This window comes from Martes martes (assembly GCF_963455335.1).
Source record: "Martes martes genome assembly, chromosome: 4".
Classification (NCBI taxonomy): domain Eukaryota; kingdom Metazoa; phylum Chordata; class Mammalia; order Carnivora; family Mustelidae; genus Martes; species Martes martes.
This window is the reverse complement of record NC_137891.1, coordinates 190,256,554-190,281,155: the sequence shown is the minus strand read 5'-3', so window position 1 is coordinate 190,281,155 and position 24,602 is coordinate 190,256,554. Positions and strand designations below refer to the sequence as shown.

Genomic DNA, 24,602 nt, shown 5'->3' with positions numbered 1-24,602 from the left:
CCCATTGAAGATGTCGTTCTGAAAAATAGGGGGCCCCCAGTTTGGCCTCTGGAGGATGTGCCAACACCGGCGGGGTCCAGCAGCACCTGCGTTTCGGGGGGACCTCCAGGCGAGGCACACTGGTGTTGGAGACCCTGCTTTGCCAGGTCGAGTCTCAGACGTCCACTTTTCTGAGCTCGCAGGCACGGCCACGCAGGGTCTTCCTTCTCTCCAGCTCAAGCCCAGGCTGCCGTTCCTGTCGTCTGCTTTGGGGGACGGTCTGATGAAGCCAGTGGGCTTAAGTTGAGCGAACTGTGTCCACACCCCACCCCACCCCCGCACCCCTCCTACGTGACCTTTTGGATTGGAACCTGGCGCCTGAGCGAGTGCTCGCCTGGCTTTCTGATACCCCTGCCTCATTCTTAGCACCCCTGCCTCCCCACTTAGGGACATCCAGGCACGGGATAGAGCTTTCCTCTCCGTGCAAGGGCGTTCATGATAGTGATTAGAAACACGACTGTGGCCAGTGGTTCTCTTCCGGGGGGCCTGTGATATTTTGTTTGGGAAAATTTTCCTCTGTGTAATCAATAACTCAATTAACCAGTATTTAATTTGATTTAAATGTGCTTCTTGGTGACACATGTCCACCCTCTTTGCCCCAGGGACATCCTGATCACCAGCCTAGATGCAGCCATGACCTTCGAGGAGCTCTGTGAGGAAGTGAGAGAGATGTGCAGTCTCCATCAGGGACACCCGCTCACCCTTAAGTGGGTGGACAGTGAAGGTAGAGCCCTGGTCTTCTGTCCGTCCGACTGCAAATCTCTGGATCTCCCTGTCCGACGTTAGGTCAGCCCCTCTGTGAGGAGATTTAAAATTGTGGGATTAAGCTAGTCAATAGTCGTCTTCCCCTGTAGGGTGCTGGAAATCACTTCCTGGAGAGGCTGGTCAAAACGGAAGCTGGGTGGGGGCGGGGGGAGGGAAGGGCAAATGGGGAGCGGGCTGCAGGGGTCTCTGTCCCCACCTGGGGCCAGCCCTCGCCCTCCTTCCCTCTCTCCTGTTCTGGGCTTTCCAGTGGGTGATTTGGAAGGATCAGCTCTTTCTTATTTTCATCTCAGGGAGAGCTGGAGGGGGCGTGGCCCCCGCAGTGTCCTTCCCCCTCTTCCCTCCCTCTCTCCATCCTCTCTCTCAGTCAGACACACATCTGAGAAAGCTGGTGGGGGGGGGGGCGCAGTCCAGCTGCCAGCCAAGGACACAGGGGAGCCGCAGAGTAACCCCCTGGGGCGTCGGTTCTGTGCCTTTCTGTGTTCCGCTCCAGGATGGGGGCAGGGAGCCGTTCCTTCCACCGAGGACTAACCTAAGAAGAATGTCCTTCATCTTGTCCAAGCCAGGAATGTCAGCACGGTTTGGCTCTGGCGGCAGACGTCTCGGGGCTCGTACTGGGGATCTGCCGGTTCTGATGTGGACCCCACCCCCCGTCCCGTTGCCCGTTCTCGGGTCTCCCAGCTCCGCAGTGGGCGACTGGTCAGGAGTAGCCAGACTCTGCCCTTCCCAGCCTGAGTTGGACCCCTTTGCCTCAGGCCTGCGGCGGCCTCAGTGATGTCTCTTGCCCTGCCCAGGTGACCCCTGCACCGTGTCCTCCCAGATGGAGCTGGAGGAGGCCTTCCGTCTGGCCTGTCAGCGCAGGGACGAGGGGCTCGTCATTCACGGTCGGTGGCAGCCGGAGGGGTGGGGGGGTCCCACTGTGGTCTGGGGTGGTGGGAGCCCAGCATGGTTTCCAGATGACCAGGGGGACTAGAAAACACATCGGGGATCCTGGTTTAAAATCTTAGGACTCTAGAGAACTTAAGGATGTTGAATATAGTGTGATTTGGGTTTGTTTCTTCTCTTACATCTTGTTAACCCAAATAAAATTGCTGTAGCTGGTGAAGAGTCAGAAAAGCTCCTTCTCACTAGACACAGGGGCCTGGATTCTGCTTGCTGGTCCTCGATGTCCCTGTTCCCGGGAGGCCAGCATCACGGGTGCATCAGAAGCCTGGGCCTCTCACCGGCCTCCACCTTTTGGGAAGCTGGAAGGGTCCCGGCCTAGAGTGTAGGAGGGCAGGTGGAGGAGGGGACACTTGGGGTGGATGAGACCCTCCCTGAGCCTGTCTCCTGGCTCACAGCTGTTCTCTGAGAAGCTCAGAGCTGCTTTACAGACTGATCACAGGAATTAGGAATTACTGTGATTTCAGTATAGTCTGCATTGGGGGTTTCAGGCTGCCCCCGACACTCTTGGGCTCCTTCGGGGTGTCTGAGCATGGTTCCGACCGGCCACGTCTGCATTCACTCCTGTGCAGCCCAGACCCTCAGGCAGGCGGGTGGGCAGGGACAGCCGAGCCAAGCCTGACACCGCTCGGACCGGCGCTCTCAACCGGGGGTTCCGTGGGGCCATGTTCTCCCTGGGGCGGGCCCCGTGTTGGTCGCAGGGTCCCGCGTCTGCAGCTCTGCCCGGACACGGGGTTTGTGCTGGGAGCCCTCGCCCGCCCGCGTTCTTGATGGTGGTGCTTTCCAAAGACAGCGTTATTTTCTAGATAAGGAAGTGGCTGCTTCAGTTAAGTTTTAATACTTTGTAAGCTCCTGTCTGAGTAATCCAAGAGGGAAGCCCAGGATGTATTTTAAGATATTTAATTTTGAACTGTACCTTGAGTGCAAAACAGAGTCTAACGTGCTTTCAAAAGTCCATTTTGAACCAGCTGCTGCTCCTAACTTGCGTGTTAATTTACCGCTGAGTTGGGAGGCCTCCTGGGGCAGCTCTGGTCTGGGGTCCCCCACTGCTTCTCCCCCAGAGGTTTTCAGTACATTTCGAAGTCCTTTTAAAGCAGGTTTGGGCTTCCGCAGTTGTGCCACGAGGAGCATCCCCTCAGAGCAGGCTGGTCGGCAGCATGGGCTTCGTGGGGGGGTCCGTCCAGTCGGCCTGACGTGGTGTAGGACCTTCCGTGGCCGCGCTCGGTGACAGACTGCTCTCTCTCTTCCTCTCTCCAGTGTTCCCCAGCACCCCCGAGCAACCAGGCATGCCTTGTCCGGGAGAAGACAGTGAGTACTGCCGTTTTCCTGACTCGTGTTGCACGTTGTGGCTTGAATTCTCGATCCTAGTGTCGGGAGGGTGCAGACCGGGTGCCTTTTGTGGCCGTGGCTTAGGAATGTGTGTCCTCACGAGGTGACCGAAGGCAGAGTGAGCGGTCGAGGTGCCCTGACATGGGGTTTCCGCGGGCGTGCCTGCCTTTGCCGGTGTGTGTGCTCTGGCTGACAAGGGCTGCCTTCAGGACACTGGCTTGGTCCCTTGGTGCCAGGAGGAACAGTGCAAGCAATGCCGTGATCTCCCCGAGGAGGGAAGGGCTCGGGCATCTGCCCCAGCCACCCCCAGACCTGGCCATGTGCCCTCTCTCCGGTCCATACTGGCCCCAGGGATGCAGGGATGTGGGTCTGTTGATACAGGAAGAAGTCCCAGGGGCAGTGGGTCCAGAACAGAGCTTCTGGCCTTGTTCCAGGGACCACCGGACCCCAGGCTGGTCAGAGCTGTCTGGCCCCACTTTGTCCTTGAGGCCAGAGCCCCCATGTGGGGCAACAACCCAGACCCTCCTCTGGCCTGGTGCTGTGCCGCTCCTCCCGTGAGCAAGGGCCTCGGGGCTAAGGTGGTTCCCTGGCTCCGCCCGGAGCACATTGGAGCAGAGGATTCGAGCAGAGGCCGGACGGAGCTGTGTTGCCCCGCTGGGCCCCGGGGAGATGGTGAGTGGGCAGTTGTGTGCGTCATTCTTGGGTTTAGGAAAGCAATGGGGCTGAAGATAGATTTGGGGGCCCTTAGCATAGAGGAGAGAGTGGCTGGGATTGGGGTCTGGCCTTGGGGCTTCCAAAGGGAACAGGGACCAGGGGACCCTGAAGGAACCGCCGGCCAGGCTGTAGGGCCACGTGGACTCTGGACTCCTGGCCGCACTGGAGCGGGTTGTCTGATGAGGCCAGAAGGGCCGGGGCTGGCTGGGTCTCGGCCACGGCCAGCCTATAGGCAGTGGGCAGAGGGGCGGTTTTGGGGAGAGTGTAAGGAGGCACAGGGACACATCCCTTCCCTTAGTCCTTGTGTGTGCAGCACACAGGCTGGATGGGGGGCCGCGGGCGCCCCAGGACCTCCTAGCTGGGGGGCAGGTGAGAGGCCCCATTAACACGGGAATGCTCCACATCACACAGCGATGGGTGTAGCCTGGGGTGGGTGGGGTGGGGGGGAGCGGCGGAGGCTGGGAGGGGGCTGCCGCTGAGAGTTGGAGGCGGGGAGCTGTGCTGAGGAGGTGTTCCGTGGAAAAGAAGGTTCCGGCAGTGACCCCTCCAGGGAAGGGGAGGCCAGATGGGCCAGGGCACATGTGTGGTTGCACGACTTTGCTGAGCATGGGGCTTGGACGCTGCCGGGATGTGGGTCCAGAGAGGGTTATGGGGTGGGACATGCCATGGGTGCCGGGAGGGCCTGGGCGGGGTGCAGACGTGGTGACACTGACAGAAAGGCCTGCAGGGGCCCTGGGCAGTCGCGGAGGAGCCTTGGAGGGAAGCCAGCCTGGTCGCCCCCCAGGCCGGGCCTGGCCTTGGGTGGGCTCAGCCCAGCTTTGCAGGCAGGGCTGGGGTCCCTGCCGCAGGTGGGAGTGGGCGTGGCCTGGCAGCGCTTGTGTCACCGCAGGGGAATGTAGGAATGTGAACTTGAAGTGAGCACCGCCCTGGCTGTCCCGCTGCCGCCTGTGAGTGTCGTCCTGTGAGTGTCTAGTCTTCGTAGATCCTCCCACCGGCCCCGGGCCGCGGCTGAGTCCCAGGAAGGGGCTGAGGGCTGTTGACCGGTGTCTCCCTGCCCACGGATCCCTGCTCCACACATCCGCACCCGAGCGCCAGGCACTCAGAACGGGCTCACCTCACTGGCCAGGGCTGTGAGCAGAGTGCCCGTCTCATGAGGGGATCCCGGGCTCCTGAGGCCCTTTGAGTTCAGGTGTCTCCCCGGTATTTTACTCTTTTGGCTTGATTTCCACGCTAATCTTGGACAGTTCCGGCCACTGATGGCCACCACGGACTGGGTTTGCTGTGTGGTTTTGGTGGCTTCGTGGGCTTTCGTGTTCAGTGTTCTTGGCCTCGAGCAGCACGCCTGATGCCGGGGGAGTGAGAGGGGTCCAACAGGTGCCACGTGAGCTGCGCCCTTGAGCTGTGTCAGGGCCGCGTGAAGGGGGCTGGATGGACTGGCGGACGGTGGCCAGAGACAACAGGCAGCAGAAACGTGGTCCCGTGGTGACACCTGGGCATAGGCAGGAAGGGCCACCTCGCACCACCCAGGGCTGCGTCCACTTTCAGCTAAACACCTTCTAGCACCTCCTGCTCAGGTTGTGAATCTCGATTTAACCGGTTCTGTAGCCCGAGTGTGTAGACTGGGGCACCTGGGTGGCTCAGTTGGCTGAGTGTCCAACTCTGGGTTTTGACTTAGGTCATGATTTTGGGGTCATGGGTCGAGTCCCGAGATGGGCTCTGCGCTTAGTGGGGAGTTTGCTTGAGGATTCTCCTTCTGCCCCTCCCCACCGTGCACGTGATCGCTCGCCCGCTCGCTCTCTGGAATAAATAAATCTTTAAAAAAATCGTGTAGAGGGGCACGTGGGCGGCTCAGTGGGTTAAAGCCTCTGCCTTCGGCTCAGGTCATGATCCCAGGGTCCTGGGATTGAGCCCCGCATCGGGCTCTCTGCTCAGCAGGGAGCCTGCTTCCTCCTCTCCCTCTCTCTGCCTGCCCCTCTGCCTACTGTGATCTCCGTCTGTCAAGTGAATAAATAAAATCTTTTAAAAAAATTTAAAAAAAAAGTCATGTAGAGTGCCTGTGACATAGAATGTATAACCGCCGTAAAGCGAATGATTCTGTGGCATTTAGCCCACTCCATGCCATGCCACGTCTGCCTACTTCTCGGGCCTGTCCCGCCCATCAGCAGCCACTCCCCAGCCAGCCCCCGCTCAGCCCCCCCAAGTCTCTGTGGGGTTACCTGGTTTGGACTTCCGGTCATGGAATCACGTGGCCTGTGGTGTTTTGTGACGGGGTCCTTCTACTTAGCTTGGTGTTTCCAAAGTTCATACCTTTGTAGCAGGTGTCACAACGACGTTCCTCTCTTCCCCGGTTTTATACTGGGGTAAATTACATATAACCTGAAACTTACCGCCCTGACCACTAACTGTACGGTTCATTGATATGAATTACATTTGCGTCATGTGCAACCATCTCTACTGTCCAGCTCCAGAACGTCCCTCATCTTGTAAGAGGGCGCTCTGTCCCCAGTAAGCACTGACCCCCAGCCCCTGGCTCCCAGGGGCTTCCGCCTTCTGTCCTGCCATTCTGACCACATCTGGTGTGTCTGTTCACGCGCAGACGGCCCTTGGCTTGTTTTTGTTGCCTGTGGTGCCGCATCCAGGAAATCCTTGTCAAATACAACGTGGTCGAGTTTCACCTCTATTTTCTTCTGAGAGTTTTAGAAATTCTTTACATTTAGGTTTTTGATGCACGTGGGGCTGACTTTTGTATAAGGTGTGAAGTAGGGTCCAACTTCATCCTTTCGCGTGTGGATATCTGGTTTTCCCAGCACCGTTTGCTGGAAAGAACAACCTTTCCCCATTGGATGATCTTAGCGCCCTCGCTGAGAACCATCGGACGCCACGGCAGGGTTGGTTTCTCTGTTCTCTTGGACTTCATGTTGTCTGTCTTTATGCCAACATCTCATTTTTCTGTTACTGTAGGAAGTTTTAAAATCAGGGGACGTAAGGCCTTCATCTCTGTTCTTTTTCCAGGTGACTTGGCTATTCTAGGTCCCTAGAGATGATTTTTAGGATGGGTATTTCTGTTTCTGCAAACCATGTCGTTAGGATTTTGGTAGGGATTGCGTGGAATCTGTAGGTTGGGTCAGATGAATTAACACGACGGCAGCGTTAAGCCTTCTAACCCAACACATGGGATGTCCTCCTACATTGTCCTACTACATGGGATGTCCCGTTTAATCCCTTTCAGCACTGTTTTGTGGTTTTTGGTGTCCCAAGTCCCTTACTGCTAGGCTTATTCTGAAGTGTTTCATTCTTGATGCTACTGTAAAATGCAACTGTTGTCTCGATTTCTTTTTTGGATTGTTCATTGCTTGTGTGTAAAAATGCAGCTGAGTTTTGTGTGTTGGCTTTGCATCCCATTTTACTGAATTTATTCGTTCTGACAACGTTTTTGTGGAATCGTTAGGGTTTTCTGCATCCTCTGCAAACAGACGTCGTTTTACTTTTCCGTTTCCAGTGGTTGTGCTCTTTTCTGTTGCCTGATTGCTCCTGCTAGAGCTTCCCCGCTGTGTGCAGAAGAGAAGAATGGGCTTCCTTGTCTTGTTCCTGATCTCGGAGGAAAAGCTCTCGGTCTTGCTGGGGGCTTGCGTGTACGGTTTGGACTCTGTGAAGGTAGTTTCCATCTGTGCTGTGATGAGGCGCGCACGTGGTCTTGGCCCCCAGGTTCTGGCAGAGCTCCTAAGTCCCCCGGGGTCTCCTGAGTGATGGCATCCTCTCGTCTGTCATTAAGAGTCCCTTTGGAACACTCGAAGTTGATGCTAATGAGGTACTTTAGGGTGGAGCCTCTGGATGGGGGTGGTGACCAGAAAGACTTTGGGGGGGGTCTTTCTGGTGGGGGAGGGGTTGGAGCTTCCTGTCCTCCCTTCTGACCTGGGGGGGGGGCGGCTTGCAGGTTCAGTCAGTCGTGCTTATGGACCGAACCTCTATAAAACCCCAAAAGGAGGGTTCATGGAGCTTCTGGGTTCGTGAACACATGGCGATGTGGGGAGAGTGGCTTGCCCAGAGAGGACGGAAGCCCCGTGCCCTTCCCCCATACCTTTCCCTAGGCATCTCTTCCGTCTGTCCCCGAGTTAATCCGGTCACTCTAGCAATTTAATCACACCCAGGAGGGGATTGTGGCAGTGCCTGATCTGTCGTTCTGTCGGAAGCGCGGGTGACAACCCAGATTGGTTGGAGTCGGGGAGGGCCGTCTTGTAGGACCGAGCCCTTCCCTTGTGGGATCTGACGTCATCTTCGCGTAGTGCTGTCAGAACTGAGTTAATCCCATGGTAGTATGGGGAGAAACGGGCGCGTGACGACCCCTGTGCCTTGTTTGTTGAGTGTTTTGAAAGTTGAGGGACGCCTGGGTGGCCCCGTAAGCATCTGCCGTCAGCTCGGGTCATGACCCCAGGGTCCTGGGGTGCAGTCCTGCCTCCGGCTCGTGGCTCCTCTGGGGGTCTGCTTCTCCCTCGTCCTCTGCCTGCCGCTCCCCGTGCTCCTGCTCTCTGTCTCTCTGACAAATAAGTAAATAAATAAAATCTTAAAAAAAAAAAAGTTGAGTACCTGTCAAAAGGATATGGAGCTCAGTCGTAGTCCCAAGCTCTGTCAGAAATCCTGCAGCAGCAGCAGCCGGGCTCATCCAGCACTCTTAGGCCTAAATAAACTGCCTATTTACGTGTTTGTTTTTATTTTTATTTTATTTTTTTCTAAGAGATTTTAGAGACAGAGGGAACAGAAGCAGGCAGAGGGAGACGGAGGAGAAGCAGGCTTCCCGCCGAGCAGGGAGCCCGACGCGGGGCTCGATCCCAGGACCCTGGGACCACGGCCCAGTCGAAGCCAGACGCCCAACCCACAGAGCCCCCCCCCCCCCCCGGCGCCCCTGTTTGTTTTTAGAGAGCGCACACGCATGGGAGCAGGGGTGGGGGGGAGCGTCCGGAGCAGGCTCCATGCCCAGCGCAGAGCCCAGCTCGGGGCTCGATCTCATGACCCCTGAGATCACGACCGGAGCTGACATCCAGAGTTGGAGGCCCAGCTGACTGAGGCACCTGGACGCCCCCAAAACTGCCTATTTAGATCGGAAACGTGGAGTTGTCCGTTTCTGTAACGTTGATCTCTAAACCCAGGCACCCAGTAGCCTGGTCCCCAGCACGGAGAGCTCCATGCGGGTCTGACGCAGGCCGGAGACACTCAGGGTGCCGCTGGCAGTCAGGCTGCGTCCCGTCCCGGTTGCTCGAGGACTTCCTTCCGTGGTCCCGGCGGCCTCGTGGTCTGCGGCGCCCCCACAGCCCCCGCCAGAAGCCCTCTCTCAGCCGGCGTTTCCTGCGTCCTCCGTTCTTCTTTGGCTCTCCCCCTCTGCCGCGTTGGCGTCCCCCGGTTTAGTGACTGTTCTTTTCCTGAAGGATGTTCACTTTTCAGACTCCTTGTTTGCGTCTGTGAAGATGATCGCGTGTTTTTTCCCTCCGTTGTGTTTGTGGGTGTCGCCCCAAGTGGTGTTTCGTCCACAAGCCACCCTTGCGTCCCGGGGGCAGGTGGCCCTTCGCCCCGGGGTAGAAGCGTTCCCCGTGTGGCTCAGTTCTGTTGGCCAGAATTTTGCCGGGGACTTTCCTCCAGGGATCACGGGAACGTGGGTCCGTGGCTTTCCCTCCCTGTGTGTCTGCCCGGCTTCGGCGCCGGTGGGGCTGGGGTCCTAGAACGGCTTAGGCTTAGGCGAGTTCCCTCCTCTTCGGTGTTTTGGAAACGCTTGAGAGGGCTGGTGTTGGCTCTTTAAATGTTTGGTCGAATCAGCCTGTGAAACCGTCTGGGCCAGTGATCTTCTTGTCGGGAGATCTTGGTGACTGGTGCTGTCTCTGCCGATGGTGGGTCTCTCTATAGTTCCTGCAGTTCTTCGGGGCTTGGGCCGGGCAGTTCCCGGGCTGTCTTGGGTTCCTCTTCTTTCTACGGCATCAGTGGTAGGAATTGTCCCGCTTTAATTTCTGAGTTCAGTAATCTGAGTCATTTTTTTTTTTCCTAGTCCCTCTAGCTAAAAGTTTGTCAATTTTCTTGATCTTTTCAAAGAACTAACTTTTGGTTTCATTGATTTTTTTCCCTCTGTTGTTTCCAGCTTTGTGGCTCTCTGCTCCAGTCCTCATTGTCTCCTGCTCTGGGTTACTTTGTTTTTCCTTTTTCTCTTCCTTAAGTCATGATGGTGGTTGGCTGGTGGTCACGGTTGAGGTCGGGGTTCACGGGGTGGTGGTCCCAGCAGGAGGGCCCCGCAGCGTGACCCGCGCCCTGGAAGTGCTTCTGGTCGCTCGCGTCTCTGTTTTCTCTCCCTCGTGATTTCTCCTTTGGTCCGTTGGTTGTTCGAGGCTGTTTTGTTTAATCTGGAGGCACGGATGACATTTCCAGTTTCTCTCTGTGGTTCGTGGCTAACTGCATCCTGCTGTAGGCAGAGAACACACTCTGTCTGTCTCCGGAGGCGCACGGAGACCGTGGGCTCCGCGTGCGCACGCTTGCCCGGAGAGCGTCCCGCGGGCTCCCCGGAGGCAGGAGTGTGGCTGTCGGGTCCGGTCTGTGTGTCGTGCGTGGCCCTCTCCTTCCTTACGCTCTCCTGTCTGGCTGTCCTCCCTTTTTAGGACTCAGTTGTGTCTCATTGTGTGGATTTCCTGCAATTTGCTTCTCTCTTTGTGCGCGGATGGATGGGTCGACGGATGGATGGACGCGTGGCCCTCGGGCCACTGTGACTTGTGCTGCTGTTGGCATCTCGTGCCCGTTCTAGGTCCGAAAGCACGAAACTGGTAGCTTGTTTCGGCCACACCTTAAAGACTGATCAGTATGTGTATGTGCAGGCGTCATTCGAACTCACCGTCAGCAGGGCCCCGTGACGGCCCCCCACTTTGAAGGGGGCCTGACTTCAGTCCCGTCCTGGGCCCCGTCGGGGCGGACCTCCGTGGGTGCCACCGTGCCTGTCAGGTGCCGTGATGGAGGTGAACGTGCTGTGGAGGTTCGGCTGGCAGGCCCGGCTCCCTGCAGTCAGCAACAAGGGCCCCATAGGAGCCAAGAGACCCAGGAGGGTCCCTCCCACCACGTGGCAGTGTATTTCCAGGGCGTTCTAGGACAGGTACGTGGCATGATAAGGAATCGAGAATCCTGGCAGATTGGTGGGCGCAGGCTCTGGGGGGGACAGTGGGCTCGGTATGACAAGCCCGTGGTGGCTCTGGGTGGCTTTGGAGGTACAGGAGTAACGTGGCCGCTCTGGTGTCTGAGGGAGGTGCGCCTGCTGGCTCTGGGCAGAGTGCCCCAGGCGGCCCATGGACGGCAGCACAGAAGGGCCTTGTGGCCTCATGGGTCCCCTCAAGGCCACCGGGGCCCCGGGCCTCACTCGCTGTGTTTCTCCCCGTGGGCACGTCCGTCGGCAGCCACGCGGGTCCTCCCGCTGGCCCCTCCCACTGGCCTGGCCCTGTGGCTTCAGTGCGCGCTGCAGACGCTCCTTCCAAACCCTCCTCCCTCACGTGCCTTCTCATGCCTCTGGTCATTGGGAAATGTTAACGTTTCAGTTTTCCCTGTTCAAATCTGTTAATATTTTCCTCTCTGGCTACACCAAAGGGTAGAAAAATTTTGTTTCTTGCATTTTGGTCTTTGATCCCATCTGGAATGTGAGTCTGTGTCTGGGATAGTGTGGGCATGGGCGTCTGGTGGGACACAGACCTGTCTTGAGTGGTCAGAGCTCTTGGGCCCCAGATGCAGCAAACCCAAGTCTCCGTGCTCAGCCGGGGGCTCAGGAAGCCTGAATTTCTTTCTTTTTTTTTTTTTTTAAAGATTTTATTTATTTATTTGACAGAGATCACAAGTAGGCAGAGAGGCAGGCAGAGGGGGAGGGGAAGCAGGCTCCCCGCTGAGCAGAGAGCTTGATGCAGGGCTCGATCCCAGGACCGGGAGATCATGACCTGAGCTGAAGGCAGAGGCTTCAACCCACTGAGCCACCCAGGCACTCCAAGCCTGAATTTCTTGGCCCATAAGATGCAGCAAATGTCTTATTTGGGGTTGGTGGGTTGGTGGTGGACGATGCCCCACACGCCTGGGGGTGTCCCCTGCTGGGAGGGGGCAGGGCGGGTCCAGGGAGGGAGAGGCCCAGGGAAAGGCAGCAGGCACCAGGTGGTGGAAGAGGGTGGTCCCTCCCTGACCTCAGGGTGGTTTGCTGCGGGGAAGGGTCACAGGCTCACAACCGAGTTGCCCCGGGCCAGTCTGGAGGCAGCAGTCTGAGTGGGAGGCGTCTGTCCCCTGACTGCTCCTGATGGCCGATGCAGGCCTCCGTCTTCACGCAGCTCCTCCCCCCATGTGTGTCTGTGACTCTGTTTCTTGTCTGTAAAATGGGACTGTGTATAAAGCAGTGTTTGCCAGGGGCACCTGGGGGGCTCAGTCAGTAGGGCATCCGACTCTTGATTTCCGCTTGGGTCACGGTCTCTCCACGCTCAGCATCTGCTGGGGATTCTCTCTCCCTGTCCCTCCCCGGGACCCCCCACCACTGCCACTCATGCATGTGCACCTCTCTCTCTCTCTCAAATAAATAAACTAAATAAAATCTGAAAACCACAATGTCTGCAAAATTACAGAGCACCAGACCTTGTGCCGAGCGAGTGGTTATTCTGTGTCTCTGAGGGGCGGCCAGTGGCCCTTACAGGCTGCACACTTTAAGGCGATTAACAAGAGGGGCTTCCTGGAGGGGGAGGAGTCTCGCCTGCTGGCAGGATTTGCCCCGTGGAACTGGACCCCGCAGCCACTCTCCCCCGTCAGGCAGGGGGGTCTCTGCCGTGCCCGCCCACAGGCTTCGGGGACCCCTGTGGGTGGCTGCTGGCCCGGCCACGTGCGGTTGGTCGGGGGACCCGGTGGGACGGGTGGTCCTGCCGGCTTGTTCCCACCCCGGGTCAGGCCCCTGTGGCCTCCCCGTGGCCTGTGGTAGAGACTCAACGCCTGCCCTGGAGAGGGCGTCTTGCACCGAGGCTGAGCAGGGGCCGAGTGGAGTCGGTCCTGATTCGGCTGGACTTCTGGGTCCTGGAGGTCCGTGAGAATATTCAGACCAGGGTGCGGTAGCTCCTGTCGTCAAGGCCAGCAGTGCCCCACCCGTGCGCCGAGACCTGGCACCGCTGTCCCCTGTGTCATTGATCCTGGCCCGTCACACACCCGGACGGCAGGGACACCCCTGGAAGGGCTGGTGGCCGTGGGCTGGTGGCCGTGGGCTGGCTCCCGCTGCAGCCTGCCCCCGGGGAGGGGTGTCCCACGTTCTGAGGAACCAGCAGCACCCGGCCACCCCACGGGGCCTGTCTCATCACCTGGGGTGGCTGTGGTGGGTGGTTCGGGGCTGAGTCCAGCACCCACCGTAGGACCCTCTGTGGTTGGATGGAGGCCGTCCCTGGGCCAGGCCCCCGATAAGTGGGCCCCTCCCCAGCTGTGCGGGGTCAGGCAGGTAGATGTGGCCCTGTGTTTCCTTTCCCTGTAAAGGCGTCTGTGCTAACAGCCCCTCAAGGGGCTGTGTGAGTGTCCCAGAGTCTCCAAGGGCTTTGGGCACATCGGAGCCTCCGTAAGGGCCCCTCGCTGCAGCCTGGGCTGCTCAGGTGTGTTCAAGCCCCTGCGTCGTCATTTGCAGGAGGGGGGGTGGTAAGCAGAGCCCCAGGGTGCGTGGGGCTCTCCGCTGGCCGGTTGCTGGGGCGGCGACTTGAGGGCCGAAGCCCTTGGGAGCATCCTCCAGGCCCCGGGGTGGGCCAGTCACCTCGGAATCCTTCTGAAATACGCCTGTTTGTCCCTGGTGTTTGTATGTATGTCCGTTGTTTTATTAAAAATTCAGTTTCACTCAGCTTTGTCTCAAATTACTTGAAACACACTGGAAAAGCTAGTTATCCACCGAAAATAGGCTTCCATTAAAACGAGCAGTTGCCCGTGGAGGCTGGGTTTTCTGGAGTTCTTTGGAACAGGGTGTTTCGGTCTGGGTTGGAGGGGCCAGTGCTTGTCGGGAGGACGAGGGCGGTGGCGCGAAGCTGGTTGTGGATGAGGCCTGACAGCGGACTCGGGAGACGTTTGCGTCTCCTGCGGGGCCCCCTGTAGACGTGCTTGGTCCGTTATCCTACGACTTTGCCATCTTAGGGTCTGCAGGCTTTCTGGAAAGGCCCCGGTAGTACACGCGTCGTTCGTGCTGCAGCAGCTCGAGCCAAACAAATGAGGCACAAGGAACTTTATTCACGGGCCCCGAAATCTGAGGAGGTTGTGTTCTGCGTGATTTCCGCGTCTCGAGAAATCTTGAGCTGTCCTCGGCGTGGGGCTCCAAGCCCAGAGCCCTGCTGTTCGCCAGCCGTCCCTTCCTGGGGCAGACGGGCACCCCTGGCCTCGAGCGGCGCCACTGAGTGTTGTGTTCACGAGACACGCGGCGGACGCGATGCCCGCACACGGACCGGCCAGGCGACTGGAGCTCCGCAGCGACCTCAGGCCCCAGCTCGACCTCCTGAAGGAGCCGGAGTTCGAACCCAGCGCTTTGGCCCCAAGTCTGTGCCTGCCCAGCAGTGAGCACAGATGTGGGAGCCCGGCGCCTGCCTATAAGGGATGGGCGGGGTGGTTCAAGCCAGGGAGCTGACCACCCTGTGTGTCTGCCGGAGGGTCGGGGAGAGGTTTGTCCTGACCTCCCAAGCCCCTCGGACCACGTAGGGTCAGTGCTGGTCTGGCAACTCCAGGGAGGCTGGACGGGCTCCGTCCTTTTCCTGGGGGTTTTATGGGATTGGAGGGAATTGGGGTTGGACTCCCATCTAGCCACAGTGGCCGGGACCATGGCCTCAGTCCTCCCTTCCCTCCCGGGCCACAGCACCCAGGCCTTGGAGCCTGTAAGCATTTGTGTGGGCGCCCTCCGGGCCTCTGTGGACGCGGGCCGGAGGTCCCTCACTCCCTGGTGCTTCCCCGCACCCCACCCGGGGGCCTGATGGGGGGGTGGGGGGAGCCAGCCAGCCGGGCTCTGGCCCCGCAGCGCTCCCGGGCTGAGCCTCCCTCCCTTGGGCCGCTGCCCCGCGCTGCCTTCCAGGACCATCCTGCAGAGATGCTTGTTTTCATGTGACGTCAGCTCCTGGGCATCCAGGCCGTGTTTTAGCTGGTGCCTCAGCTGCTGGCTTCTGCTTCCCAGGGGAGCCGGGTACCACCCGGCCTGGAGACACGAGGAGGCAGGGATGTGAGAGGCGGGGGACGGCCGGCCAGCCTGCCTTTAAATATCTGCTGCTTGCCGGGGAGCGCACCCTGCCCATTGTGGGTCCGCGGGGAGCGCAGGGCAGCGTCGGCGCGGAAGGGAAGGAAGATGCCCCCCCTCACGCCCACCGCTCCGTAGAGCATAAAAATTGCCTGTGCCGTGCCGGCGGGAGAAGAAAGCCCGGTGAGTGCTGCGCGGCGCCCCTGCCCTTCCTCCCCGCGCTGCAGGCCGAGCGCGGCGGCGTTGATGCTGCCGGGAGGAGGCTGGGGTCGGGACGGCGGCCTGGCCCAGCAGCGATGCTCCAGGCCTGGGACAGGGCTGTGGCCGCAGGGCTCTGAGCCACGGAGGGGGGTGGGGGCAGAGTGGGGAGAGGGGACAGATTTTTAGCAAAACAGGCCCTGGAGGAGCGCGCCCTGCTGTGCGGGTGGTGCGGGGGTGCCGGAAGGAAACGCGCCCCTAGGCAGCGAGGCCTGTCAGCCGGCTGGGCAGCCCCAGGACACTCGGGCTCATGTGGGGCCGGCCGCCCGGCGTGGGGGCCCCGGCGGAGGGCAGCGTGGCCGTGGCGCGTGCGGGTACGGGCCGGCTATGGGGTCTGCCGTGGCCCGCGTGAACGTGCGTGTGCCCTGCTCGCGGCTCAGCCTACGTTGCTGCAAGCCAGGGGGCCGCGGGGCTGGTGGCTGCGGCCGGCACCTGCTTCCCTGTGCCGAGCTCCGCAGGGCTGCTCCTGCTCTGCGTGCCGCTGCCTGTCCTGGCCCCGTGTCCGTGTTGACGACAGCGTCGTGTCGGAGTCTGGGTGGCACGGACGGTGTTGACGTGCCCGGCTCGCTCCAGCAGGGTCCTCGGGTGTCGGTGATGAGCGTGGTGCCGCCGTCCCCGTCCAGTGTTCTGTTCTGAGATGGTCGGAGGTAGACCCAGATGCGCCTGGGGGCTGCTTGGTGGCTGGGGGGGGTGTGGGGATGTGGGTGTTTTCTGACGTCCATTTTGCAAGGTGTTTTGTAAAAAAACAACCACAGCAGGCCCCCTTGGGCTGGCGGGGAGCCGATGGCCTGGGTGGACGGGCTGCTGGGGCGGATGGCCCCTCGTGTGGACGGTGCTGGGGTGACGGGGAGGCCGCTGAGCGAGCCCGCCCCTCCCCCAGGAGCAGGAGGGACCGTCGGCCACTCTGCCGCCAGCCCGGGTCGCGGGGGGATCGCATTAGTTTTGGATCCTTGAATTATGGAACCCAGGGTGTGTTGCCGGGCGCGTGGGTGCTGGCTCACGTGTGTGCTTGCCACTGAGGAGAAATTAGCTGTGTCATAGTTTCTTGGGATGTCTGGGACATCTTGGCCTCTTTCCTTCCGTGTGGTCACGCGCTGCCCGTGCACGGCCGGGGGACCCAGAGCGGGCCGGAGCAGGTGGCCCCTGGGCCTTGGGGCCTCGGCAGGCTTCCGTCAGAGCCAGGAGTGGGGCCAGGTTGGGGGAACGCCTGCCCCCAAGAGCCCCCCCCAGCAGTGTTGCTGCTGTCAGGGGGCTGTGGCTTGTGTCACCCATGTCTGTGTCCCGGTCAGACCCGTGTGGGGGCTCCCCTTCTTCCTGTCTTGGCGCGTGAGCCGCCAACAACGTGCCTCAAAGTTCAGAGCCGCTGACGGTTATGTAAGGAGTTGTATGTGCTGCTTGCCCCCCTCTGAGGTCCTGCTGACCTTCCACACGTCCCCCCAGTTGGTCTCGCTGACCTTCCACACGTCCCCCCAGTTGGTCTCGCAGAGCAGCTGGGAGCCGTGGATGGGTCCCTCCCCCCGTGGACGCTCCCCTCAGCCCCGTCGGTTGGTGTCAGCCCGGTGGGGACTCGGCTTGTCTGTGGTTGCAGTGGTGCTCCCGGTCCCGAAGCACCCCCCACGTCTGCTCGTTCCCACTGGCGTTTGGGGAGTGGCGAGGGCCACGTCTTGTGTGGGAGCAGGGGTGCTGACCACGAGACGTTGCAGAGGGGAGCCCATGGAGGTCCGAGCATTGGGTTGAGGCTCAGGTCGGCAGGTGCCTGTGGTCAGGCTCCCGAGGATGTAGAGATGCGGCAGCAGCTGTTTCCTTGACGGACCGGGAGCCATTTCGGGGGTGCGCTGAGCGGGAGCCTGCGCTGGGCTAAGGGGGGCAGCCCTGCAGGCCGCTGTCCAGAGCCAGGCCAGGCCCCTGGCGGGTAAACCTCCACCCCCAGTTGGATGTGTCTCTGGTGTTTACACTCAGAGCATGTAACCTTCTGTGCCACCCTGCCTTGCCTGTGGCAGAAGAGGAGTTCAGGGTCTGGGGTTGGGGTGGGTCCGGCCTGTCTTGCTGAATCCCTGCTGCCACTGGGCCTTTGCTTGTGCTGTTTCCTTTGCTCTCACAGGGTGAATGCACTTAGGGCCGCTGCCCCCACAGCCACCACTCCGTAAGAGTTATCTGGGCTTTGTGAGTCCTCGTAGGCCCCCGGCTCCCAGCCCAGGGCCCTGGCACGAAGCAGGTGCTCTTTGAGTGTGTGGTGCTTAATGAGAGGGGCAGAAACGCTTTTTCCAAAGTTAACTGTCCAAACCAGTGGCTTGTCCAATGTTCAGATTGCTTCTGGTGGTAAAGTTACGGCACGGGAGACAGCCCCACAGAGGCCCCACAGAGGCCCCACAGAGGCCCCACAGGTGTACTTGGAGTAGTAGCTTGGTTTTAGGGTTCTCCTAAAGACGTAGAGGAGGGCACCTCCTCTGTGACCTGTGTCTTTACTGTTCTGTCTCTGAGGCCTCCACACGCCCCTCCACCCCGGGCAGCTGAGGGCAGTCTGCCGTCCCCCGCCCCAGCAAGGTCCGAAACCGGGCAAGGGGGGGAGCCATGCTGAGAGCTGATAGACCCTCCGCCAGAGGTTGTCTCAGAGGTGCCGTGGGCCCAGCCGGATGCTGCGTGGGCTGACCCTGCTCCGTGGTGTTGGTGTGTGCGTTTTCCACAGGAACAGGACACTGTGCCCCCAGTGTCAGTGGACGGAGGGGACCCCAAGCATATGTTTTATGGCTCAGTTTGGTGGTTTGAATGTGTCTGGGTTTTTTGTTTTTTGTTTTAACTTTGCTTCTTTTTTAAGCTTCTTCTATGGGAAATTTATAAAGGTTTGACTTGGGGCGCCTGGGAGGCTCAGTGGGTTAAGGCCTCTGCCTTCGGCTCAGGTCATGGTCTCAGGGTCCTGGGATCGAGCCCCGCATCGGGCTCTCTGCTCAGCAGGGAGCCTGCTTCCCCCTCTGTCTCTGCCTGCCTCTCTGCCTATTTGTGACCTCTGTCTGTCAAATAAATAAATAAAATCTTTAAAAAGTAAATAAATAAAAAGGTTTGACTTGTGACAAGACGGAGCCTTGCCGCGCGTGTGTGGGAGGTGGGAGGTCAGTGCCGCTTGAACTGCCTGTTGGCTCAGCCCCAGCCAGCCCCGTGCCGTGCCTCTGTTTACTCATCTGTGAGATGGGATTGTGGAAGGAGCTGAACAAACTCCTGTGGAGCACAGGGAGGCTGGGCGCGCCTTGTCTCGGTCAGGAAGCCGTGTTTTTGCCGCTAAGTGCTTGCGTGTGAAGTGTGCGTTGTTCGTTATTTTCAGGTGTTGGATTTGATTTTGGGTTTGACATCTTTGTGTTTGAAGGTACTGAACAGCCCCACGTGGTTTAGGGAGAGAACGGGTATCCCTCCCACCTCCCGGGGGGCTCCCTTTCAGTCTGAGCGGGTTCTTCTTGGCATTTATTTCCGGATTCCTAAATAACACATTTATGCTACTGTTTCCGGAGTTTTCTGTTTGGGGTGTTACCCGTTTCCCTCTGTCTCTGGAACGGGTCAGCTCTCTGTCTCCGCCCACAAAATGGGGTCAGGTCACCACTTACTGTTTGATCACTGAGTGTTTACATGATGGTGATTTGCAAAGGTATTTGCAAACTACTAACATTACATTTTTTCTTGTACAACTTTTAGTTTTTTGGGGGGATAATAATTGCGTTGCTCCCCACCGCCCCCTGGCCTTGGTGCTTTCTGGAAGTCTTGTCTCAGATTTACCCATAATCTTTCCAGGCGAGTAGCCTGGGCCACATCCCTCCTGGTGCCCCTCGGCCTCAGCACAGTGTGTCCTGGGCCCTCCTTTCGCCATCACCCTGGGGATCCCCCTGCCCCTCTTCTCTGCCTGCTTCCTCCATCCCTGGCTCCCCCACCCTGTTTCTTGGCTTAATCTCTGGTTCAGACTTCCTCCCAGACCTTCCCGAGAAAGAGGGCCCTGGAGGTAGATTGTTCGAGATCTAGTCTGATAGGGACTTTACTCTAGCGGATGTTTCATGATAGTTTAGCTAGGTATAGAATCCGTACTGGAAACAATTTTCCCCGAGCGTTTTAAAGGGATTGTACCAGCGTCTTCCAGCTTCCAATCTGACTAAGAAGTCAGGGGCCATTTTTATTTTTGTGTGTGTTTTATTTTCTCCTGAAAGTGTTCGGGATCTTTTCACCTGTGTGTGTGTGTGTGCGCGCGCGCGTGCACACGTGTCTTTATTGTTGTCGAGTCTCATTATGCTGTGTCTTGATGTGGCCTTTCTTGTCTCTCGTGCTGGGAGGCTGCGGTGCAGGAACTGGGGGCATTCGGGCGTGGGATACTTTCATTTGTTTCTTTGAAGATCTCCTCCCTTCTGTCCTCTTTTCCTAGAGCTTCTGTGGGTCATTTGCTGGGACTCCTAGGCCGGCCCTCCAATTTTGTCTGTTTCCCACTTCTGTTTGTTTTAGTTTCTAGGAGATACTTTCCGTTTTTCATGGCTAAACTATTAAGTTTGTTATCTTGTCCTTTGTTTTTCATTCCGAGAGCTCCTTCTTGTGCCCTGAAGGTTCCTTTTTAAAACAGTGACTTGCTCTTGTTGGGAGGTGGGGGATCGCCCCGTTGCTTTGAGGTTGTTAATTACGGTAACAGGCCCCATGATATAATGTAACTGTGTGAGTTCTCGAGCACTTGACGATTCGAGGCCCCCACGTGTGAGCTGGTGTCGTCCTCACAGTGCTCAGTGAGGGATGTGCTGCTGTCCTGTGGTAAGAGTGGCACCTGAGGCACAGAAGGGTCCCATGGTTCTCCCAGATCACAGCCATGCACTGTGGAGCTGGGCTCATCCCTGCAGGCCCAGCGCAAGGTCCCCATTCTGCCACTTGCCAGCCACGTGACCTCAGGCACAGCCCTGTCCCCCCTGTGGTTCAGACTGTGGTAAGTGGGGTGTGACCGTGGGCGCGGCCCCCCCATCACCGTGAGGGCTGAGTTGGTCCAGCACCATCGGGACTTGGAGCGGCAGTAGACAGGCAAGGTGATGGGGTCGTGCTGTCGAGTGAGTGGTGAAGTCTCTTTTTTGATATCTCCTTTGGTCCTTGTCACGGCTCTGTCTCCACTGAGGTTCTTTTCTCAGTTTGTTTTGGGCTGGGAGGATTTCCACAGCCCCGGGGTAACCTTTGGTCATCTGCCTGTGTCGGCACACGGGGCACCGTAGAGCTGGTGGACGTGGCTGTGTGGTAATCCTGCCCGGGGAGGGGCTGGGGCGTCTCAGCTCTGGGTGAGGGGACCACCACCGTCCCCCAGGCCGAGCCCGCCTTCCACCGGCTCTATTGGGTGAGGACGGGGCCTCCCCCTCTAGAGGTTGGGAGCCCACACCATGGGCACCCCACTTCCTGGGGCATGGAGCCTTCGACTCATGGGCCTTTTAGGGTTCTGTTCTGCCCAGTCCCCTGCTGACCCCAGGGCCACCTGTTTCCTAGGTTCCAACGTGGCGCTGCCCCCTCCTGCGCTTCCCTTCTTGCTGGTGGTTTTCTCCCTCTGGCTTTGGTCTTGGGAGGGGTCTGGTTTAATAACTGGGTTCCTGCTGCTCTGTTGATCTGGACACCATCTAGATGACACCTTCCCGAGGCTAAATTACGCAGGAGAAGTGGCGCTAAGGTCTTCACCGGTGGGCGTGGGCGTGTGTGGATGTTGTGAATCAGCATGCCCCGAGGGCCCTGAATCACCGTGGGACCCGGGGCCGAGGGCCGAGTCTCACAGGAGGGGCGGTGACTCACTTTCCTTTGATGACCAGTGGTGACTTGTGCCCAGGGCTGGCTCTCAAGCCCTTTCCCCGAGTGGGTTTGCGACAGTGGAGCTGGGTGGGCTCACAGGTGCCTTGGCCACACGGGTGTGAGTGTGTGTGTGTGTGTGTGTAGACTTCATTCTTTAGAGCAGTTTTGGGTTTTCAGAGAAACTGAGAAGACGGCCCCGAACAACACAGTCTCCCTTTACGAAAGCCCACAGTCTAGTGTCGGCCGACCCTGATCAGACCAGCACGTCACCGTTAGGCGACGTCCACACTTGATTCAGATTTCCTCAGTTTTCCCCGATGTCCTCGTTCTGTCCTAGGACCCCAGATGACAGACATTCAGTTGCCCCCTTGCCTTGGGCCCCTCTGTGATGTGACAGTGTCAGACAGTCCTGGTTGCGGTGACCATAGTGGCTTTGAGGGGGGGCCGGCCAGGTTTTCTGTAGAATGTCCCTCAGTTTGAGCTGCTCTGATGTTTTTCTCACGGTCAGACTGGGCTGTGGGTTTCGGGGAGGAGACCCCAGAGGGGTGCTCTCTCATTGCATCGAGTCCCTGGTCCCTGCTCCCAACAGGGCCTGTCACTGTGGCGTGACCTTGGCTGCCCGGCTGGGATGTGTCTGCCACGGACACCACTGCCTGCATTGGAAGGACATCACCACACAGCCCACACTCAAGGGGAGGGATGCACGCTCCTGCGCTTTGGGGGGAGTCTGGCGGTCCGCACGGGAGCTTTGACTCCTCACCCCCAGCATTCACGGGGGCGTGCTCGTGGACGGCGACCTCCTACTTCGGTTCCTACTTCGCTTCCTCACGTAGTTGAATCTTCGGCCACTGCTGGTTGGCCCTGGCCGTGATGATGGCCAGACCCAGGCTGGCAGGGGAGTGGCTGGGAGGGTGGGCCTGGAGCCCCGGGGTCGGGGGGGGGCGGTGGCCAAGGCAGGGGATCTCTGGCCTCCCTTCCAGCCAGGCTAGAGGAGGAGCATGGATCCACGGGCCCAGAAACGTGGCGCGGCTGCCCTGCCCTGGACACCGGCTCTTCCTCGCGTCGTGTCACCCCCGCAGCTCTGTGGGACACTTGGTCTGACGAGCGGGACAAAGGTGGTGCCCTGATGAGCCTTCCCGGAAGCTCAGTCCCACCCCAGTGCCGCTTCCGATGGGGCCGTCCTCCGCTTTGTAACCCTGTTCGCTTCTCGCGCACGTTGTACTTCTGAGAATCGGCGACGTGGAAACAGGCTTGATGGAGGCCGTCCTGGTCCCGACTGAACTTCCCAAGTCTCCCCGCGCGGCTGCGGCAGGAAGGTGCCCAGGCATCTTTCCACACTGCCGTCCGGGCGGGTGTGAGCGCAGGAAGGGGTTCCGCATCCTTCTGCGAGCCTGACGGTGGCTCCCCCTGCTCCGTCTGTCCTGGCTGCCTCCTTCCGCTCTGGGCAGTGTCTGGGGAGAGGGACCCCGTGCTGCGAGTCATGGGGCGTATGTGTGCTGGGCGGGGGCCGGCGGCTGCCCGAGCAGCCCCTCGGGAGGGCGGGGTCACTCATCTTCCAAGCGCCCGTCTGACCGTCTGCTGCGCTGCACGTCTCTTGGCCGGTGAGGAAAGCGAAGTTGTCTGATCGTTTCGTGAACATGAAGGTCGTCGATCCTGGGGTGCGAGCAGCGGAGCGCTGGAGATGTCCTGTCTGGGGCGCGAGCAGGCCGACCCAGTGCGTCGGGGCTGTGGGTTTCCTTGCTGTGGACGCCCCCGCCTCCGCCGATGGCACGCGGCCGCCACGATGTGACTGTGGGCACGGGGTGGGGGACGCCCGCTTGGCTCCGGGGAGCTGCGCACACCCCTGCAGGTGTCCCCAGAGAGCGGCTTCTGCAGGCGGAGGAGGAGGGCCAGAAGGTGACGTGGACCCTGACAGCGGTGGGGGGGGGCCCGTGTGTGGCGCCTGGGGCTTGGCCCCCCTGGCCACTCTTACTGTCCTCTCCGCCTTGTGTCTTACCAGGTCTCTGGAGATGAAGTGACGTTTAAGGCTGTCACACTAGTGGTACCTTCTTCCCGCATCACTGCCTCTGGGTCTCAGTCGGAACCCCGCAGCCAGCGGGAGGGTGTGTAGCTACGAGGGAGACACAGCCCCAGGCTGCTTGGGGGTCTCCAGCTCCGCCAGCCCCGTTCCCGCCTCCCCAGCCTCCCGCCCTCCTGCCGGCCGCCACGGGGTCTCCCGAGCACTCCGGAAATGACCGAGGACCTCAAACCTTCCGCGGTTATCCTCAGCGCTGACTGTGTTTGAGACTTAAGGCGGGAAGATACTCATTCATTCAATTTAAGCCTCTTGACACAAGTGTTGTTAATGAAAGAGTTAATGTTAATAAAGATGACCCCTTTCCAAAAAAAAAAAAAAAACAAAACTCGAGTGTGAGGGTGGCCGCACTGCTGCAGACCTCGGGGTGTCTGGCGCGGGGCCGATGGCCTCGGCCCGGGCGGCGCAGTGCGTGCGGGTGCAGTGTGCAAGGAGACTGTAGCTCTTGGAAGGCTTGAGTGTGTGAATGGCCTTTTCAGACACACGTGTGTGTTCTACGGTATTTCTCTAAAACTCAACAAATAGTTGTTTCTGACACGTCCGTTGCCACGTGGGATCTGAACCCTACGGCCCGAATCCCACAGGTTTTTAGGTTGGGATAGACTTGCCCACATGTGCTTTTGTGGCGTCACACCTTGGTTGCCTGGAGAATGTCACCGAGTTATGCGAACCTCCCGGAGATGCGCTGGGAAGCCCCCTCCACGGAGGCGGAGACTCTCACAGTGGGGGGAGCTTAGAGGCAGGGCTCTCCCCTGGCGGACCCTGGGCTCCCCAGGCTCAGCCAACTGCCTCTGCCCCCATGTGGGGCAGGACACGTGTGGCTGGCCGGCCTGTTCCCTGCTGCCCACGCTGGGCACGTAGGTGGGGAACGGGGGCCAAGGACGTTCAGGGCCCACCATCCTGGGTGTCCCACCACTCAGGTCCCCCAGAGTTGGGTCTGCTTGGCCACAACGCCATCATCAGCCAGGGGAGGTCAGACGTGGGCCCAGGTGCTAGACGGGGTGGGGTGGGGGGTGGGGGGGTGGGACGTGTCAGGGGTGTGCGGTTGACACCCCACAGGGATGGCCCTGAGCCTGTGACCAGCGCTCCCCACCCTACCCTGTAATGCTTGGCTGGGGCAGGGCGGCCCTGTTGCTGGGCAAGGGATGAGGGAGGGAGTCGTGTGCTCTGGGGTTCTCCCGGGGTCTCTGAACCAGCTTAGGTGGGCACGACAGTGCCGTGGGGAGCCGCGTGGCAGGAGGGCAGGAACGGACCCGAGGGAGTCGTGGGTGGTCACGGGAGCCGCTCGGAGGTCCGGGGGGTGTGGGCAGGGGAGGCCTGGGTCTGCTGTAGGACCCACCGGCCAGCCCTTCATTTTGTGTCATTAAATTGCACTTCCTTGGATGGTGTTTTGTTCTAACAAAAATTTGTCGGTGGTGTTTTTGGTATTTTTGTGTACTTACTGAAAGGGAAGACGAGGACACGGGGTTATACTGCGTTCTCGCAACCTCCGTG

General features: G+C 59.4%; 1 protein-coding gene across 2 annotated transcripts in view; it reads left to right on the top strand.

Annotated features, from left to right (window-relative positions):
* PRKCZ (protein kinase C zeta) overlaps window positions 1-24,602 on the top strand; it is a 95,667-nt gene that overhangs the window by 2,374 nt on the left and 68,691 nt on the right. The window contains exons 2-4 of one of the 2 annotated variants that reach the window (XM_080800657.1): window positions 642-763; window positions 1,596-1,685; window positions 3,001-3,051. The exons of the other annotated variant lie outside the window; for it this stretch is intronic. Coding sequence (XP_080656783.1) covers window positions 642-763; window positions 1,596-1,685; window positions 3,001-3,051 — 263 coding nt within the window. The remainder of the gene's footprint in view (window positions 1-641; window positions 764-1,595; window positions 1,686-3,000; window positions 3,052-24,602) is intronic. 2 annotated transcript variants of the gene reach the window in all.